At 37.7% G+C, this 20,944-nt stretch overlaps 1 protein-coding gene across 1 annotated transcript; it reads left to right on the forward strand.

Moving 5' to 3' along the window:
• Window positions 1-5,776: 5,776 nt before the first annotated feature.
• On the forward strand, window positions 5,777-18,705 carry INSIG2 (insulin induced gene 2; the record flags this gene model as incomplete). The annotated part of the gene is made up of 5 exons (XM_080689093.1): window positions 5,777-6,020; window positions 13,315-13,439; window positions 16,691-16,857; window positions 17,033-17,132; window positions 18,664-18,705. The coding sequence occupies 5 exons, from the start codon at window positions 5,777-5,779 to the stop codon at window positions 18,703-18,705; spliced, it is 678 nt and encodes a 225-aa protein (XP_080545219.1).
• Window positions 18,706-20,944: the final 2,239 nt, after the last annotated feature.

Raw genomic sequence — 20,944 nt, forward strand, 5'->3', positions numbered from 1 at the left:
CCAGGTGTTCACTGTATATGTTTGAAGTTATAAGATTCAGGGGTATAGTCTTGGTCTTGTCAGTTCATGTTGGCTTTGTTTCACATTTGTATCACATTTGCCTTGTTAGTAAAGTGAAAGAACTGTTAGATGGTGGTTTTGTTTGGATAATGGAGTTTTTTGAGTACTTGGTTATAAATTGTGGAGCTCTCCTCTCAGAAAAATGCACACATACACAACTTTTTTTGGTTTTGCTTTGTTTGAGGCTGAAATATCCTTCTCTATGAATAGATGATTTCTTGCTTCTTTCCTATTCCTTAAATTTTAGGATATAATAACTCTAAAACATTATAGTGTTTTTTTTGTCCCACTAATTATATGCCATTGTATTATGATGTAAACACAAAGTTAGCTTTTTTTGGATCTCACTCAAATAAACATCAAACAACTGTTGTGTTATTTTTTTTAAAAAAAAACTTCTGGGGTGAAGAGAAAACTATAAAGAAGCATTGCCAGGAAAGGTTGAATAAACAACTGTGGTAGAAAACAGTTTAGAAAGTCTTAGGCATCCTTGAAATAGACTGAAGAAAGAAAGTCTCTGGCAATTGGTGGTTCTGAGTTGTAGAACTGTGCCTCCCTTGGGACATTTGGAAATAATGTGGGGACAATTTTGGTTATTGCAGATGGGGGAGACTGGCACTTAGTGGACAGGAGCCAGGGATGCTAAATGATATTCAAGGCTCAGAGCAGTTTCACATAACAAAGACCTCTCCTGCCCAAATGCCAGTACTCTGACAAATTCTGGTTAGTGGTTGTGAGATGGGGCTAGCACAACTGAAAGATCTCTGAAAGTTGAGCTTATTTTGTTCCTTTTTTTTTTTTTTTTTTTGGTGGTACTGGGGTTCCTGGAAGCCCTTCTACCTCTGGGCTACACTCCCAGACCTATTTTTGCATTTTTATTTGGAAACAGGGTCTCCTAAGCCAGCGCGCGGGGCTAGCTTCGAACCTGCGCGATCCTCCTGTCTCTGCCCCCCAAGCGCGGGGATTACAAGCGTGCGCCACCACGCCCGGCTTGTTCTTTTTTTTTTCAAAACTTTTTTGGTGCATTGTTTTCACACATCTTAATGGAGTACAAGATGGTAGAGGCATATATGCACACATCACTAATTTAGCCCTTCCCAGTTCGCACCCCATTTCCTCCCTCCTCCCTCCTTCTTATGTTTGGCTTAATGATTGACTTTGATATGTTTGTGAATGTACATCATGTATATTATGGAATGTTCCTCTTCTTCCTCTCATCCCCCTCAGTTTGGTCACCTTATTTGTTCATCTGTGGTTTCTCCTTCTTCATCTAGAGTTTTTCCTATGACCTTCTTTCTTCCTAGCTTCCGCGTATTAGGGAGAGCATCTGAGTTCTTACTTTTTGTGAATCACTATTCTCACTTAGCATGATGCTCTCCAATTCCATCCATTTCCCTGTAAGTGATGTAATTCTGTTATTCTTTATGGCTGGGTAAAATTCCATTGTGTACATATTCCACAGTTTTTTTTTTTGTGTGTGTGTGTGGGGGGGGGGGTACTGGGGATGGAACCCACGGGTTTTCTACCTTCGGGCTATACTCCCAGACCTATTTTCTATTTTATTTGGAAACAGGGTCTCAGTTGCTCAGAGCCTCACTAAATAGCTGAGGCTGGCTTTGAACCTGCATGATCCTCCTGTTTTAAAACATTGTGTGTTTTAATATTGAAAGCCTGAGAAACAGAGTCATATGCAATGTAAGTTAGCCATTTGATATATTTTTTAACCTTAAAGCATCCTTTTCACCTGGGTCTAGTACTTAACACTTTTTCAAGGTATTTGTCCATTTATTCTTATGATTTTGTACTATTATATAGTCTCCTATTTATATTGGCATTAGAACTTTGAGAATATATTGCAGTTAAGATGGTTTTCCAGCATCTACCCATTTCTATAGCAACCAAATGATTTTATATAGATCCATATGCCAAAAAATAGGGATAAGTAGTTGAAGTAGAATGGAACTCAGAGTTCGGAGTAAAGAGAATGGGTTTTGGAATCAGTCTAACCTGAGGTAAAATTCTCTATGTCCTGAAGTAAAATTCCTGATGCCCACTGACCTTAAGCCATTTGCTAAATTTCTTTATCTTAGTATCTTTATGTGTAAAATGAAGATGAACTGTCTACCTTTAAGATCATTCATATTAGGAGCTTTGCAATATTTTCTTAGTCCTCTGGACTGCAGAGCTCAGTTATACTCTAGATTATGTAGGTTTGTAAGGACTAACTTGGAAATAGTATTTGAGTATTGGACACAGGAGCTTTGGGTATGGCAGAGGCTCAGTTAAAAAGTCTTCTGCTTTAGTATTTAGCACATGGAACTGATAAACTGTGAAGGTTACTAGGACTTATAAATAGTTTCATTTCATAATGGTTATTTCTTTTTTTAAAATACCTTTATTGTTGCATAAGAGTCCCATAATGTAGTTCAGAGTGATAGTGACATACATGCACATAGCTCTTGGTGGGCTTTTTCCTGGCTACATTCCCACTCCTCCCTTTTTTCATACGGGGTATTGAGATTGGCATTGATATTCTCACATATGTACACATAGTCAATGGTAGTATTTCCATTAATGAACTTCGGTGTTCTCCTCCCCTTCCCTTAGACCACCTCCCCAACTCCACTGAAGTTTTTCCTCCATTATCTAAAGTAAAGTACCTCTTGTACCTCACACTCTCTAGCTTCTGCATATAAGAGAAAACATATGACTCTTCACATTCTGTGACTGGCTATTTTCACTTAACATAATGTTCTCCAGATCCATTCATTTTCCTGAAAATGATATATTTGTTCTTCTTTATTGCTGAGTAGAATTCCATTGTGTATGCCGGGTGTGGTGGCGCATGCTTGTAATCCCTGTGCTTGAGAGGCAGTGACAGGAGGATCACACTGGTTTGAAGCCAGCCTCCCTGGCTTAAGAGACACTGTTTCCAAATAAAAAGAATAAAATAGGTCTGGGAGTGTAGCCCGGAGGTAGAAGGGTTTCCAGGAACCCCAGTACCACCACCAAAAAAAAAAAAAAAAAAAAAAAAATTCCATTGTGTGTATCCTGTAATTTTGTAATCCATTCATTTGATGGACACCTAAGTTGGTTCCATATTTGGGCTATTATGAATTGTGCTGCTATTTCTTATATCAGTCCCACTTTCTGCAAGTTACATGTGGAGTTTCATTCCAAAATTCATTTGTAAGGTAGTTTGAAAATTGAAAGCTCAGAAGTAAGGTATTTTAAATGATGATTAGATTCTAGATTTGCCTTTCAAAAGGTTTACTTAGCCCAGGATAGTTTGATTCAATAAGAGTTAACCCTGTCTAATTAAGCAAGCAGGAATGTGTGGAACTTCCACTTTGGGCTAAGCAGGAACCTTTCTGGAGTGCAGAAGCACAGTGGGAGATATGGTAGTGACTTAGATCTACATAAAAAGTTTATAATCTATAAAGCAACTACACATATAATTATAAGGTAGCTATTGTAAGTGCTATCTAGGGTTTTAAATAAACTGCTGGAGTTCAAAGGAAATATCATTTATGTACTGACTTGTAAAAATGCCCAAGCTATATTATAGTTGGGCAGGATAAAAGTAAATTATAAAAGTAGACTGTGTAGTATTTTTCCACTTAAAAACTGTTAGTATTCATGGGGGTGGGATAGGGGATAAAAGCATCTGTGATAGTTTGGGAGGCTGAACATCATGGCAAGAATAAGGGATGTGGAGTCAGTCTACATGGATTAGAATCCCAGCTGTACCTCTTAACTAGAGGTGTAAACTTGGTCAACTGACTTAACCTTTTAATGTTTTGTCTCCCCTGTAAAATGGACATATTAATTGCATTTCTCTCTTAGGGTTATAAGCCTCACATATTGTTATTTGTCTTAAACACACACACAGAGAAGACAGCTGTATCAGTCATTTTTCTATTACCATAATGAAAAACACCTGAGTCAGGTTAACCATAAATAAAAGAATTATTTAGCTCACAGTTTGGTGATTTAAGGCGATGACATCAGCATCAGCTCTGCTCTAGTCGGGGCCCTCAGAGCAGCTGGCAGGAGCACAGGTGAGAGAGTCACACCACATTACTAGACAGGAAGCTAGAGAGGCTGGGGTCCCATAGTCCCTTCTGAGGATGGCACCCTCAGTGGACCTAAGAACTTCCCACTAGGCCTCACCTCCTAATGGCTCCACTTCCCAACATCACCACATAGAGGACCAAGCTCACAGCACATGAATCTTTAGGGACAAATAGCATCCAAACCATAGCAGTTGCTCAGGTTAGAAGAGTGAGCAAGCACCTAGGCTAGTAAGCTAGCTATGTTTGGTAATTCCAGGAATTAGGGGTCACGTGCATAAAACTCCTCAAAATCTAGTTAGGTTGTTCTTGGTTTTCTTAGCTTCCTTTTCTCTGCTTCCCCTTCGGGTTTTCTCACAGTCACTCCTCTGACTATGACAAGGGCAAACTGGGCTGAAGCAGGGGTCAGACACGCTGTGGCTCAAGGTGGGTGGTCAGATCTGGTTTCTGTGTAGGTGTGCTGTGCGGTGATTGAGTTTTTATAGATCACCTTTGTGCAGAAATTCAAATATATAAACATTAATAGTAAAAGGAGTATTTTATTCTTCTGTGGGGGTTGTCTTCACAAGCAAGTAACATTCCATTGTGGGAAATATAGTAACTTTGGTCAGAATATGTTGATTTTCTGTAATACACTGTCTTGTAACTGATAATTCTGGACATTTCATGTAGAAAACTCAGAAACCTGGGTTTGGATCTCCCAGATTCTATTAGAAGTGTCTATTATTATCTGTCTACTTTTCTCTAAGTGAGACAAGACATTTTTACTATTATTCTAATCTTTGGTCTCTTAGGCCACTGTCTTAGTAAGTATAAGTATAGCATTTATTTATTTATTATTTATTTATTTTATTTGCAGAACTGGGGATTGAACCCAGGGGCATTCTACCTCTGAGCCCCACCCCAGGCCTATTTTTTATTTCCTTCCTTCCTTCCTTCCTTCCTTACTTACTTACTTACTTACTTACTTTCTGGTGGTACTGGGGTTCCTGGAAACCCTTCTACCTACAGGCTACACTCCCAGACCTATTTTTATACTTTTTTAAAAAAATTTGGAAACAGGGTCTCTTAAGCCAGCGGCTGGCTTCAAACTTGCACGATCCTCCTGTCTCTGCCTCCCAAGCGTGGGATTACAAGTGTGCACCACCATGCCTGGCTTATTCTTTATTTTGAAACAGGGTCTCACTAAGTTGCAGAGGGCCTCATTAAGTATCTGAGGCTGGCCAGGAACATGCAATCCTCCTGTCTCAGCCTTCCAAGTACTAGGATGACAAGCATGCACCACCATGTCTGGCTGAATTTTATTTTTTTTATTATATCATAAACAGAAAAAAATACCTTTAAACCTTTTTTTATTTAGGAAATAGTTAATGTAAATAAGTTAGTATATAAACTTGTCATATCATTATTTGTATTTTTAAATTAATTGGTACTGAAATCAGAAATACTGTATGATCCTATATTATGCATGCACTAATTTATTTTTTTCTTATTTTTTGCAGGATTTCTGGTAGGTCCTCCTTTAGGACAAAATGTGGTACTATTGAAACATCGGTCTGCTTTGACAATTGAGTTATTCCGCTGGGACGCCATTTACTCCCCCCCCCCCCCCCCCCGTTACGGCTTTCTGAACTTATGAAACCATGGCAGAAGGAGAGACCAAGTTACCTGGGCCCAAAAAGTGTGGCCCATATATCTCATCTGTCACTAGCCAGAGTGTGAACTTGATGATTCGAGGAGTAGTTCTGTTTTTTATTGGAGTATTTCTTGCATTAGTGTTAAACCTGCTTCAGATTCAGAGAAATGTGACGCTCTTTCCACCTGATGTGATTGCAAGCATATTTTCTTCTGCATGGTGGGTACCACCATGCTGCGGCACAGCTTCAGGTATGTGTAGGATGTTTCTGCAATGCTTAGAAAGGAAATGGGGTGAACAAATATAGATGTCTGAGCATTAACATTTTTTAACAATTCAGCTTTATTGACATGTAATTCAAATCCAATACAGTGGTCATGTTTTAAATGAACAATTTTGATGATCTGATTGACTTCATATGGTCATGTAACAGTGGGCACAGTGCAGCTCTAGATTGTTGCTGTCTCCCCTCAGTTTCTCTGATGCCCTGTGTGGCTCATTCCTCACTCTTAGCCTCAGGCTACCTCTCATCTGCTTTCTGTCCCCAAAGATGATTTCTCTCTGTTCTAGGGTGTGAGATCAGTGGAATCATAGAGTATTTATTCTTTTATTTCTGGTTTTCATGTGACCTGTGAACTTTAAAAATTCAGTCCTAAAAACTATCTTGATTTCCTTTAGGATGAGGCATTTAACCTCTTAATTTTATTCTTTCTTCAGTTCATCTCCTGTTAAGTCTTTTAGGTTCCTTTGATGATGTTCATTGCTATTGAGTTGTAAGGGTTTGATATATGTACTGCGGTTTGATTTTGAAGTAAATAAAAACTTAAAAAATGGAATAGTTTTTTGAGGGGGTACTGGGGATGGAACTCAGGGCATTCTACTTCCGAGCTACACCCCCAGCCCTGTTTTTTATTCTTTATTTTGAAACAGGGTCTCACTGAGTTGCAAAGGGCCTCACTAAGTATCTGAGACTGTCCGTGAACTGCAGTCCTCCTGTCTCAGCCTCCCAAATGCTAGGATCACAGTGTGTACTACCACACCCAGCCAAAAATGGAATAATTTTATTCAAGTTTAAATCTTCATGTTTTTAAGATGTTGGTATATTATTTTTCCTTAGTATCTTGTTTTTAAATGTACTTTAAGAGTAATCAATATTTAAAGAGATTAATCATGTAGACTCTTTTTGCTTAAAATCATTATTATCCTGTTAGTTGCTTTGGTTTTTTTTTTTTTTTGGTGATATAATAGGCAAATAGAGATTTCAGAATGCTTTATTGATGCTGAGCTTCCAAAATGTATTAGCTTTTTTAATGACTGAGACCAACAGAATAATACTATTTTACATAATTAAGTAATAAAAGAGCCAAATATGTGATTGAAGATAATTCTCATTGAGACAGAAAATTGCTTTTTCAAATGTCCATACTTAATATACATGAATACCTTACAAAATAATGTAGGTCCTTCTGGGCTACATTCTGTAGCTGGAAGTAGAAGACTGAGTTTAATGGGTGAGGTCAAATTGTGGTATGTTTAAAATGACTTCATTAAACCTACTGGACAATTATATAATCCTATTTCATGGATAAGACACTGTTGTGGTAAGGTTTTAGTGTGGCTTACATATTGATGTCTAACTTTTGCAGTATTCATATTAAAAGAGAAGCCGTAAAGGCAATGACTTAGTTTCTCCATGATTATTATTCCTCAAGAGAATAGGCAAGGCTGGGTTTGGTGGTGCACACTTGAAATCGCAGCATTTGGGAGGCTGAAACAGGAGGATCACGGTTCGTAGACAGCCTCAGCTACTTAGTGAGGTCCCTTGAAACTCAGTGAGACCCTGTTTCAAAATAAAGAATAAGAAAAAATAGGGTTGGGGCTGTAGATTGGAGGTAGGATACCCCTGGGCTCCATCCTTAGTACCACACACAAAGAGAATAAGCAAAATAGTCCAGATAAAGATAAGAAAGTATATTTATTACTCTTTTCTATATCTGCTGGTCCTCATGTATTTTCTTTTATATTCTGAAGAGAAAATTCAAGCCTTCTCAGTACCTTTTTTCTAGTTTATTAAAAATATATTTTCTCTTAAGTTACAGCTCAGTCTTGCTACCTTTTTGGGACCGAGAAGAACATGTCTTTTCAGGATAGGTGAGGGCAAGGTCAGAAGCAGGAAGGTTATTACATGCCTGCTAATGGGCCAGCCACACTCCTCAACCCCAGGGCTCTATAGGACAGTGTTGGGAGCAAGGTGGTAGCATTGTGCCTATTTTGGGAAGATGCAGATGTTGAAATGAAGAGAGGAAATCAATGAGCCAGGAACCTAAAGTCAGTGAATGGTGGGTATGTTATTCAGCTCTTCATCATCGTGACCAAATTACCTGACAAGAATAACTTAGAGGAAGAAAGGTTTATTTTAGCTCACAGTTTCCAAGGTTCAGTCCATGGTTGGCAGGCTCCACGGCAGATGGTGGAAGGTCATGGCAGAGGAAAGCTGTCAATTCATGGTAGTTGGGAAGCAAAGAGAGAAGGAGAAAGAGGACCAGAAACAGATCTAGTCCCCAAGGCCTCACCCACAGTGCCCTCCCTCCTCCAGCCATGCCCCTACCTGTCTAGAGTGTTTACCACCTTCCAGTAAGTACATTCAAATTATAAGTGCCTCAAATGCATTAATCTACAGCCGAGTTACAGCCCTCATGAGCCAGTTATTGCCTAAATTTCCACCCCTGAACTTCCCTGCACTGGGGCCATGCTTTCAACACATGAGAATTTGAGGGTCATCTCCAGATCTAAATTGTGACACTGCAGCTGGGCTCAAGGGTCCCATACTGGAGAAGGGGACAGAGGGAGCTCCTCACACTTCCCCTTACTCAGGATGCCTCTTTTTTAAGTTTCTGGAGGAGGTGGAAGGCACTGGCATGTGTTGTGCATTCTGGAAGGGGCAGGGGAACTTGGCTGAGGTCTCCTTGTACCTCCATTATGGAGAGGAATAGGTTACATCTGCTGCCTCGTCCTTCTGTCCCTATAATGAGAACCTTTTTTTTTCCCCACAAACTCACCCTTAGGAGGGAAAATTCCAAATGTTAATACTACTACTCATACTAATACTACTACTTCCTTTCCTATCCACTAGCTTTGTCACAGTTCTAAATTTGACCTCAGAGCTTTCCTCTTAGGGAATTTGAATTTACGATTCTTAAGTGTTTCTTCTTGAAAGCATGTGTTCTATAGGATACATGGGGAGAGGAAAATAGAAAGGCATTAGGAGTTGAGATGCTAGCTCTCTCTGCTGCCAGGGTTGTTGGGCAAGTCATAGTTTTTAGTGGATGAGAGCAAACAGATTTGTGAAAAATGCCAAAGATGGAAAATGGATTCCTGCATAATCTGTTTCTCCAACTCCCGCCATTGTTGTTTTAGGGAAAATATCAGGTGAAAAAGAAATGATATAAGAAACATAGTGTGGCCGGGCGTGGTGGCACACGCTTGTAATCCCCGCGCTTGGGAGGTGGAGACAGGATGATTGCGCAGGTTCGAAGCCAGCCACACTGGCTTAAGAGACTCTGTTTCCAAAAATAAAAAATAGGTCTGGGAGTGTAGCCTGGAGGTAGAAGGACTTCCAGGAACTCCAGTACCACCAGAAAAAAAAAAAAAGAAATAAAAAGAAACATAGTGTTTATGAGTGTGTGTGTGTGTGTGTGTGTGTGTGTGTGTGTGTGTGTGTGTGTGTATGTGTGTAGTATGTGTAATTTCTGGTGTCTATGTGTTGGTATGCATTTTCCAAGTCTAGTCATCTTTTGATTTTTCTGTCCAACTAACATTCTCAGACTGAGCAGATACTTTTTGGAGGGTCTCCAGTCTCCTCCTTTCTTCCTTCCTTCCTCCCTTCTTTTCTTCCTTTTTTCTTCCTTTCTTCTTATGTCAGGGATTGAACCCAGAGGAGTTCTACCTCTGAGCTGTACCCCCAGCCCTATTTTATTTCTTATTTTGAAACAGGATCTCACTAAGCTGCTGAAGGCCTCACTAAGTTACTGTGGCTGGCTACTAACCTACCATCCTTCTATCTCAGCCTCTCTGGTACTGGGACTACAGATGTACTTCAGCACACCTGGCTCCAGTCACTACCTCGTACCTGTGAACACAAGGGCCCTTGGTCATTTATTTCCCCATAGCACAGTCCTGGGAAGAGCTTGCAGTGCTTCTTGAAGGACTAGCAGAGAAGTCTGCTAGACTCATTTTTCTTTCCTCACTTCCCACTTGTGTGGTGGTCACAAGTCTATTACGTTTTTAGATGTGCAGTATGCTAGGATTGGAATTAGGAACCTCAGGAGCATTGTGCAGGGTCACCAAGGAATCTTTGTAAACAATAAACAGAGAAGAAAAGACAACTGTCACAGTGTGGTTAAAGAAGTAGGGAAGTTAACCTCAAATATCTCAAGTAACCAAGTTGACTCTGAACCTATGAAAATAATAAATCATTTAAAAATAAGAAAAATATTTCTTGCTTAGTCATGCAGTCCATTACCTCATGACTCATGGAGAGTCTTGTAAGATTCTTCCCTTTTTCTCACCTTCCACATCCAGCTTCCAAGTTTTGCATGCGTACTCTGTCTTGTCTAGGCCCTTACCCATTTGCTTGCAGTTATCAGTCTTTCTCTTCCTGCCTCTAATTTTGCCACCCCACCTCCCTTGGGCTGTATACTTACTGCTGTAAGAATGACTTTCTCTGTTTGAAACCAATGTGGTGACCTCATCCTGATTCCCAGAGTCTACAGAAGAATCTTTTTATGATATGGCCCTACTTTTATCTTCCTTTGAACCATTCTGGACTTGAAGTTCCCTCATACTTGAAGCTTCTGGTTCCCTGGTAATACAAGCTATTTTCAGTTGTACCTGCTTTTCCTCGAAGACCTGACTTTGATGAGAAAGAGACTTCCATGCCAGTCGCCTGCCGCACATCCCTGACCCTGCCCAGCATCCCGGCTTCCCTTAGTACATTGCAAGGAGAGGGCCAGGCCCTCTGTGCTGTCAGTGTTTCTCCCAACACAGCATTGTCTTTAATAGCATGTGTGGTCATTTTACAGTTGAAATCATGTCTTACTCTTTTTTCCTTTTAAAATCCCAATCAAATACCAAGAACCAGATGTACTGTGGGACTTCAGTACTTGTTGAATGAAAACATTACCTTCTTCTGTTGTAGTTTTTCATGAAAATATATCTAATTGAGTACTTTTATGTGTTCAGTCTCTCTCCTAGCAAAATGTCTAATTTAAATGTGTTCCTTTTAGTGACTCACTGCATTAAGCACACTAGCATGAAAAAGTGATGACTTACTACTGTTGTTTTACAAACTTCCTTTGTCTTTAGTCTTGGTGGTCTGTAACAAGTTATTGGAAAACCACTTAACGATATTCACAAGAAATGTGGTTTCTGCACTGAAGAACTACTGATTAAGTAGGATCCTGTTTGCATATGATTTTTACACAGACATGACTTTAACAGTTTTCTTATTTAGAAGAGTACAGGAAGAGGAAAAGAAGCCAAGACATATTCTGCTGAGCTCTCAGTGGATCCTTCTAGTGCTGTGTATATTGCTCTTGGGCTCTGCCGTGCCCTTATTTAAAGGAAAGAAAAAAGACACTTAATGGGAAGTGACAAGCTTCCTCAAATTCTCCCTTACAGTGAGCAACCGAGAACCATGCATACTCAACGGATTTGATTTTTATTGGAAAATCTCAAGGTTGGCAGCATGGCAGTTAAACTACTTTTTGTGTTTTTGCTTTCTCTCATCAGTGGTCTCTCACTTGCAAGTCTGACATCACATGCATAAAAATATAGTCAATTTTACTTATTTATCTCTTTGTACACATGCCAGTATTCTCTATGTGACAATTCTTTACTTGTGGCATCAGTTGCTGAGCAAAACTGACTTGGAAGGCCTAATCTTAGTTGATTTTACTCAGAAACAGGCAAACTAGATCTATATTTACTTATAATCTATAGCGATAAATGCAGCTACATAGACCTATCTGTATGTCTATGTATTATGGAGGCAGAGGGAAGGGCAGGGAGAGGGAATAATGACAGAAGTGCTGTTCATTTCATGACACTTCAGAAAAAAGTAACATTCATTTAGATAATTTCAACTAGTTGGCATGATAGTTGCCATTTTAATTGTGTAGAAATTTAGAAATGGTATTAATCACACAAGACTTTAAAGCAGTATGTTTTAAATGGGAATATAACATGAAACTTTTAAATTTTCTGATAGTTGTTGGAACCTTCCAAGGCTGAGATTTGTCATTAATCTCCTGATAGTCTGTGAGCCGTGTATACTCAGCAAAGTGTTCAAGTCAGGAGTTGTTGGGTAGGAAATACATACGTATGGCAGCATCTCCTCTCCAGATGGAAGGGTGGTCAGGAAGCCTCCTTCCAGTGCTGCTCCACTGGTTTGCTAGCATGTGATTTTTTAATAGTAATTATTTTCCATTTTCCTTTGAAGACTGAATGCAAAGCTTGTGAGATATAGCTAACCAATGTGATGCAGGGCAGCAGCTCTGATCCTTATGCACTTAGAACAATTTCATTATACATCGTAGGTAGAATTGGGCATTTTTAATTTCAGCTGGTGTGACAGTTGTGTCTTTATTTTCAGAATGGCAGCGTAATCATTTTCTTTTCAGGAGGATTTGTAAATCAAAGCTGCGTAGCTATTTCCTATTAATCAGTAAAAGTGCACTTTCCTTATAATTTGCTGAATAATGTTTTGATTCTTTTTTATGACCAAGTACTTAAAGTTTTCTTTTAGAAAGTGAATAAAATGTTGAAGTTTAACAACTCTTTAAGAATTGGCTGAGATTTTTTTTTAGTATCAATCATAGGTATTTTGTATAGTTACTATATTTAATAATTAAGTATACAGTTAGCAATTAACATATTCTTACAATGAAGAAATATGCTAAAATGAGTTCTCCTTATTTTTTAACAGTGAATTTAAATTTGACCTGAAGGTTTGTAATTCCTATAGACCATGTATTCTCCATTTTTTTCTATGTGCAGAATGACTCTTGGAATATAAGAGGCTTGGTATATAAGCATGCTGTACACATGTATCTTGTAGCTTTAGTTTATATTTGTGGCATTTAATAGGATATTTCAGGGATGGAGGCTTGAGAGAATGTTACTTATCTGTTAACTGACTTGATACTTTCCAAGTCTCATAGGTGTTTGTAGTAGAAAAATAGCATGAATCATCTAGTCCAGTCTGCTAAATTATAAATCACATGCTTAGAGTGTTTTGTCTGTCAGAATTTGAATACTGTTTTAATTATTTATAATGTCTTCTATTAGTGGTGTTATTTTCATTATTTTTTTTTCTTTAGGAAGGTAAGTTTAAAAATGGTAGTGATGTTATGTAGCTTGAGTTTTTTTAATTTTCATTTTTTAAGGAATCTTTAAAATGCTTATGGTTGTAGTGATTCTTGGAGCTTAATTTCTGCCAGTTTAATATTGGAGATGACTTAATTTGTTTTCTTTTTTTTCCTGCAGCTGTGATTGGGTTATTATACCCCTGCATTGACAGGCACCTAGGAGAACCACATAAATTTAAAAGAGAGTGGTCCAGTGTAATGCGGTGTGTAGCTGTCTTTGTTGGTATAAATCATGCCAGTGCTATATCCTTTACGCTCTAATGAAACATGCGGTAATAAAGCAGCTTCCAACAAACCAAAAGTTGAACAGCCCTCGAAACCTCACTATCATCAGATTACAATATGCCCACTTAGTCATAAAGAGAATACAGACCATACTGTTGAAACATCAGGGTGACATCCATGCAACTGTAGTGTGGGGAATTGCCCTTCATTTAGAACTCTGCTATTCAGTACCACTTAGCAACCCTGTACAGTTTGAAAATTCCCATGGCCGGGTGTGGTAGCACACATTTTGTAATACCAGCATTTGAGAGGCTGAGACAAGAGGATCACAGTTCACCAACAGGTCAGCTACTTAGTGAGGGCCTTTGCAACTCAGTGAGACCCTGTTTCAAAATGAATAAAAAAATAGGGCTGGGGTTGTCACTTGGAGGTAGAATGTCCCTGGGTTCCATCCCCAGTACTACAAAAAAAAAATTTTTTTTTACATGTTTTTTCTAAATCGGGTTACCTTACTTCCATATGGTTTTGATGTTTCTAATATTGGAACAGGTATATTTTCAAAGAATTTCTGATTTAAATCAGTGCAAGTGATTACTTTCATTTAAGATTTGCCAGCAAGGACATGAGGTGGCTTCTTATACTATTTTTTTTTTTTGTTTCTTTGGTTTTTATATGTCTTAATTTGAAGAAGTTTTAATTTTTTAAAAGGCAGACTATTATTTATTTGGTTTAACCAATACCCAAAAAACCACAGTTCTTAAAGGCATAAGTAGAAATGCCTAACGGAATCTTGACTAAATAGAACTGTTTTTCCCCAAGGTGCATATCGCTTGTGTTTAATCATTTGAGGATACTGACATTTTACTTAGCAATTGATGGATATTTTTTAGTGTCCTAGTGAGAAGGGTAAGGTAGCCACTATTTTTGTTTTCCATTCTCCCTTCTGCCCCTAGAAAAATATGTCTACCACTAGAACACATTTTTTACCCTTATAAGATTTTCATTCTGTCATCCTTCCTACTTTCTTCCTCTACTTCCGCCCCACTTTCTAGCTTTCCTTTGTAGAAGGGGATCTGAGAAATGCTTCTCCTGTCTCCTTTCTCCTAGAAGGTGCAGTTTAGATAGTGAAGGTGGCAGGAGCCTCGGGAACTGGGAAGAGAAAGAAGCGCCACTCCAGCAGGAGGCTCAGGGTGGCAGATTCGCAGAGAGGGTGGGCCAAGTGGCAAGTCAGTTCTTTTTGCCAAAACTATCCAGGTGCTTTTATGCTTCTGGGAACAGAAATTACAGGAGGCAGGGACCCACCTTCTGAAAACAGTTCACTGGATCTGCAGGTCTGTGAATTTGAAAGTCCCTCAGGGGCTTTGGTTATTTTGATTTTCCATATTCCTTTGTATTAAAGAATTTCCCAACATGTTTATTTGAGATTTCAGATTTTTTAAAAAACAAATATAGTTGTTATGAGAGCTTAAAAAGATAAAGTCATAGGTTATAATATCTAGAAGGGAACTTAGAAATCACCTAGTTCTGTGTTTACTTTGTAAAGATAATAAGATGTGGAGGAGGCTAAAGAGGCTGAGTAACTTGCTAAGTCCTCCCCGGGGTCAGCCTGTGACCAGAGCTGAGACCAGACCTCCATCTCCTGATCCAGATCTAGGAACCCCATAGGTGTGCACATTCCTGACTATCTGCTGCATTAGACCTTTCTAGTCTATAAATTTTGGCCATGGCTCCTGTTTTTAAATAGAAATGTTAAAAAGCTTTTTGTAAATTTTTAAAATTTTTATATAAATTTTACACTATTTGCTTTATTCACTTTTCTCTTTCAAATATTTAAATGTAACGATCTTAGCTATCTATCTTTAAGCAAAATCCCAAATGTTAACAAAATTTGTAGCATAGATTTTTCATATTAGGTCACTCAATTTGAGAAAATCACATGGTCATAGTTTGAAGATTGATTTGTTTTATTTTATTTGTTTTCCCTGGAAGCCTCCTTTAATTTGCTTTGACTTTTACTGAAGTTAATTTAGTTAGCAAAGATGGACCTCATTAATATCAAATTCCACTCTATATAAACATTTATTGCTCAGAGGAGAGGAATCAGCACTCAAAATACATTCTTTGGAGTTTAAGTCTAATGACAGCTAAAGTGTAAGAAAGCTCTCCCAAGCATTCCATGTGAACCATAGGTGACTTGATAAGCTGAGCCAAAGCCAGTAAGGACCTGGAGGCAGTGATACACGGACCCCCACTGATGCGGAGAAATGAGCAGTCGGTGCATGCAGGAGACTGCATGGTAGGGATGCAGGGGTGGTGGTAAAGAGCGGTGTTGAGAGAAATCGAAAATGGCTTTATATGCATTTGGGAGGGGGGACTTCTCTGTAGTTGTAGTGTGGACAGTTAGTTGGGAGAGATATGTAGTCCCTCCCCCCCCAGGAGGTGGTTATAGAGCGACAATGTGCCCTCTGAGACGTAGATAATGTCCTTTTAATGACAGTTGAAATTAATTCCTCTAGTGTAATCCCCTAGCAAAGAAATGAGAAAATTAAATTTGCAAAGCTTCGTTTTGCCCAGAGATTTTGGAATAGAAAAGGACTATACATTTGTGAATAGATACTTAGGTAGGTGATGGGAATAAAATATTTGAGCAAACTGTCCTATACTTGGAAGTCTCAGGCACCAAAATAGCTTGGCAGGTTGCAAGATAATGTTCACTTCAAGGCTTTATCCTCAACAAATTAAAACTAGAACAGTTGACATAATAGAAAGGGTTACTGTGTCCTTGGTACTCTTGTTTCTGCACCGCATTATTATAAAATGTGTCTGTCAGTAAATCATACAGAGAATGTGGTACTCTGTTAAGTAGCTGTCAGCTCTTCTATTTTCAAGTTCCTCTATGATTTTCTAGTAATTCTAAACCTGTTGAGAAGTAATATTGGTTTCTCAAAGTTTCTTTAGCAATACTAGTGTTCGGAAGCTTGCAGTTACATGCTTATTAAAGACCGCATTTCTTAACTATTGGGTCTGACCTGATAATTGGGATTATATATAGAATGACTTTTTGGAGGGGTTGCAGGTCATTCAGACGTATTCGTTAATGCCTTCTATGTATCTGAATTCCAGAGACAGCTTTATTTCCATCCAATCTTATATTAAGACTAAGTATACTCAAGAATAAATAATTCCTTCAACAGTAGCATCTCTCATTTTAGAAAAATAAGCATGATATTATTACAAGTTTTAAGATGACTCTTTAACACTGATCTCAGAAAGTGGATTTTGATAACAACATTCAGCTATCTCTCACACTGGCCGCATTATCCATTGGGCTGTGGTGGACTTTTGACAGATCTAGAAGTGGTTTTGGCCTTGGAGTAGGAATTGCTTTCTTGGCAACTGTGGTCACTCAACTGCTAGTCTACAATGGTGTTTACCAGTAAGTATCATTCCTTTCTTATTTGCTAGGTAAAAAGTAGTAACTGTATTCAGATTTGAGATTTTAAAAATTGAGTTAGGCAGTTTAATCTACAGAAAAACTTATTTTCATTAGAATTATCTTGTGTGTACTTGCACTTCTGTGGTGGGTTGTTAAAATGTTTCTGTCATTTTAGATATACATCTCCAGATTTTCTCTATGTGCGTTCTTGGTTACCCTGTATATTTTTTGCTGGAGGCATAACAATGGGAAACATTGGCCGACAACTTGCAATGGTAAGCTGACGCTTGGTTATTCACTTTTCTGTATGAGATACATGACAAGTGGCAGTTCTTCTTTAAGGAAATGCAGTTTGTAAAGTCGCCATTCTTTGATGTCTCTCTTTTGCTGTTGAAATAAATCATTTGGAAGAATTTAATCACAGTAACATTAAAAGTTGAGGAGCTACTGGAGAAAGAAGCTAAAGTGTGTTATGGATAGGATGATATAATTCACTAATGATATGGAGCTATTAGGTCATTTTTTTAAACTAATGTATAAGTTCTGCTCAATCAAAATGGGACAGTTTTAAAAGTGAAAAGAGACACTGTTAAAACATGTATAAGTTAACATTGTATCTATCAAATCAAATGTTTGATCATTTTAGTTATGAAGGAAAAGGGCATTGTTGAGAACCCCAGTGGTGGTGACAAGATTTAGGGAATAACATGCAGAGGCCACAGCAGGTTTATGAATAATTGCCGTTGAATTTTTACCATTTTAGCCAGCTTAGAGAGTAGAATGATTTATTTTGACATCTTTTTGACAATCTAGCCACCCATTTATTCTAATTCCATTCCTTTCCTACCTTTCTTCGTCCCTCCTTTCTTTCTTCATTTGTTTACTTATTTGTACTAGAGTTTGAACACAGGGAAATTCTGCCTCTGAATGATATCCTCAGACCTATTTGTGTTTTTATTTTGAAACAGAATCTCACTAAGTTGCAGAGGGCCTCCATAAGTTGCCAAGGTTGTTCTGGAACCTGTGATCCTCCTGTCTCAGCCTACCAAGTACTAGGATTATTAGGCATGTATACCATGCCTGGCTGGTTTCCTTTTGAATTTTGGCTATACATTTTTATAGCCATACATTATGCATACTATTTTGACTGGAATCTTTTGTTATATAATAATTTTTTTTTCTTTTAACTGTAAAGTGATTTGAGGAAACAGTTGCCTAAATTCGCTTTGTCAGCCCTGCCCTTAGCTGATGACCTCTGTCTGCTGCTTATTTGCCTTCCTAACGAATGAACCAGCTTTGCTTCCTTTTATGTTACAGGATTTGCTTGAATCTCATACTGCTGCCATTTGCTTGTAATAGAGACTTCATCTTTCTCTTGCTTCTGGCTGGCTGTCACATTTTTTTCTTTAAGAATATGAATTTGGCCCGGTGTGGTGGCACATGCTTGTAATCCCCGCCCTTGGGAGGCGAAGACAGGAGGATCGTGCAGGTTCGAAGCCAGCCTCGCTGGCTCTTGAGACCCTGTTTACAAATTTAAAATATGTATAAAATGGGTTTGGGAGTGTAGCCCGGAGGTAGAAGGGTTTCCAGGAACCCCAGTACCATTAAAAAAAAAAAAAGAATATGAATTTGCTTTTTCCTGTTGCATTTGCCACTTAATCTTGGTAACCGTAACTCTTCAACTTCTGGAGGAATAAAGTGGGGATATATATTAAAATGTTCATTTTTAGAGCTTTTTAGCTTATGTGGAAGTTGCAATTCCAAAGAGGTTTGACTCTGTTAATCTTATTTTTTATATTTTTTCAGTATGAATGTAAAGTTATTGCAGAAAAATCTCATCAAGAATGAAGAAGTCAAAAGTATATCTTTTGTACAGAAAAACAAGAAGGAAAGGCCATGTAAATGATAGATACACCAACAAAACTCTGGACTGTAAAATTGTCAGGAGGCAATTTTTCTCTCGATTGGTGTATAAGATATATACACACATTACTGCAATCTGTGATTGCTCCATCTGTAAATCAGTTATAAACCTTTATGTATTTGACTTAAATAACTGTAAGATATATGTGTATTACATTTAAAAACATGTTGATTAATAGATGAAAATTTTAAATTAATTTTTTAAACATACCATACATTGTATCACAATGTAGATGTGCCAAAATATTCTCGTACTGTCATGAAAAATATAAGAATGCTTTGAAAAATTTATAAATTTAGTGAAATAAAATAAGAAGAAAGCCAAAAAAAAAAAAACAAAAACAAAAACAAAAAACAAAGCAACAAGCCGCAAACGGGAAGCTGGCATTTTCTCCTTCGCTTACTGTTGTGCCTTTTTATTTTTCTACTCACAGCAGTATGAGTTGTGAGTGCCCCAATGTGCAGTTTGTTTCTATTTTGGTGTTGTTTGGGGGAATTTTGAGTATTATAATATATGATTAAAATGAACTTCTATAGAATGGTTTTAAACCTGCATTACCAGCGAGAACCCAAAGACTAATTTTCCATTTTGACGGATTTTGCTGGAGGTATATATGATGAGCTGGTAATGTTATCAGCATTAAGTTATTTTGAGTCTAAACGTGGAAGAATACATGTAATTCAAAGTTAGAGAATTTACATAGAATAAATGTATGTTTGGGGACTACAGAGTGACCTTCTGCAGTACCACAGAGTGTAAAGTGCTATTAGCTGTCATTTGCATTGTAGAATTTCACTGCTTTTGCACATGGTACATATAAGAAACTCCAAACAAATCAAAATGAAGTTGCTAATTGTATTGGGTTCTGTAATCTGTTGTTTCCTTTAAAGCAAACTGCGTTAGCTGGGCTTAGCCATGTGACTGATTGCCAGTGGAGTACCTGGGTTGTGGCCTTCCCATACACAGTCTAGAGATGGACGCATTCATGTCCACTGGTAAGCAAATAGTTCAGCTTTGTTGAAGAATGTCTTGAGATGGCATTCTGTGTGTACCGAAGATCTTGATAGCAGCTTGGGGTATATCTTTTGACAATACAGCCATTTAAGTATGGTTTAAACATATTCTTTGATACCCCCCCCCCATTTTTCTTTTTGAAATTGTTGGTGACTGTCTGATACACAAGAGCAAAATGTCTGAGTCCTGGTGTGTGTGAGTGAGTGTGTGAGTACATGTGTATGTGTGTGTGTGTGTGTGTGTGTGTGTGTGCGTGCGCACGCTTGGCTTTCCTAGAACGTCAAGTGAGTATTTTGAAATTTTCAGTTTTAAAACAATTATCAGACTGAGATCCTATATGCCAAACTTTATTCTGCTTCTTTTATGTTTTCAGCTTAAAGTGTGAAAATCCTAGGAGGATTTCATACTGAATATGTATATATAAGCTTAACTATAGTGGTGGTAAACAAACTACTATAATTTATTATTCTATCTTCCAGATAATGTTATTCATTTAGAACAAATAAGGTATATTTTTAGAATCAACTTTGTAAGCACTATAAAATCTTTAATAAGTTATAAAGTCTGATGTGTTTACATTGAAAATTGCTGTTAAAAGCAAGCTGTATTAAATATGTAATTATCATCTTGGCTAAGAGTCATTTTTTACCCCTCATGGTAAGTCTTAGAATATAGTACTATGGATTAGAATATAGTACTATGGATTAGTCTTATAAAATTAACATGTATGACTGGTTTTCGTAAAAATTGATGAAAGGAAAATATAGTATTAGAGAGAGAGTAAATGAATGTCATTGGAATTCTTAAATTATTTTCAGACTAGAAAATAAGAAAAAATAATTATGGCAAAATAAAATGGTTTCAAAATTTTAAATATATATATATATATATATAAATATACCTATTTTTTCAATAAAAGTGGTAAACATTTTTTTAATATGATACATTGGTGGTTCTTTGTTTTATTATTGGAAGATATAGAAATTTGGATAGCTGAAAACTTGGGATCATAAAACTACAAGAAAACAATTAAATTAGCCACAGTCCTGCGAATACTTTTTTGAAATTTTTGTTTATTTACACTGAGTTGTTTTATCTTTATTAAGGCCATGGGTCCTCTCAATGGTTTGTACATTTCACACATCTTGT

The sequence above is a fragment of the Muscardinus avellanarius genome (assembly GCF_963383645.1).
Source record: "Muscardinus avellanarius genome assembly, chromosome: 2".
In the NCBI taxonomy this organism is placed as follows: Eukaryota; Metazoa; Chordata; class Mammalia; order Rodentia; family Gliridae; genus Muscardinus; species Muscardinus avellanarius.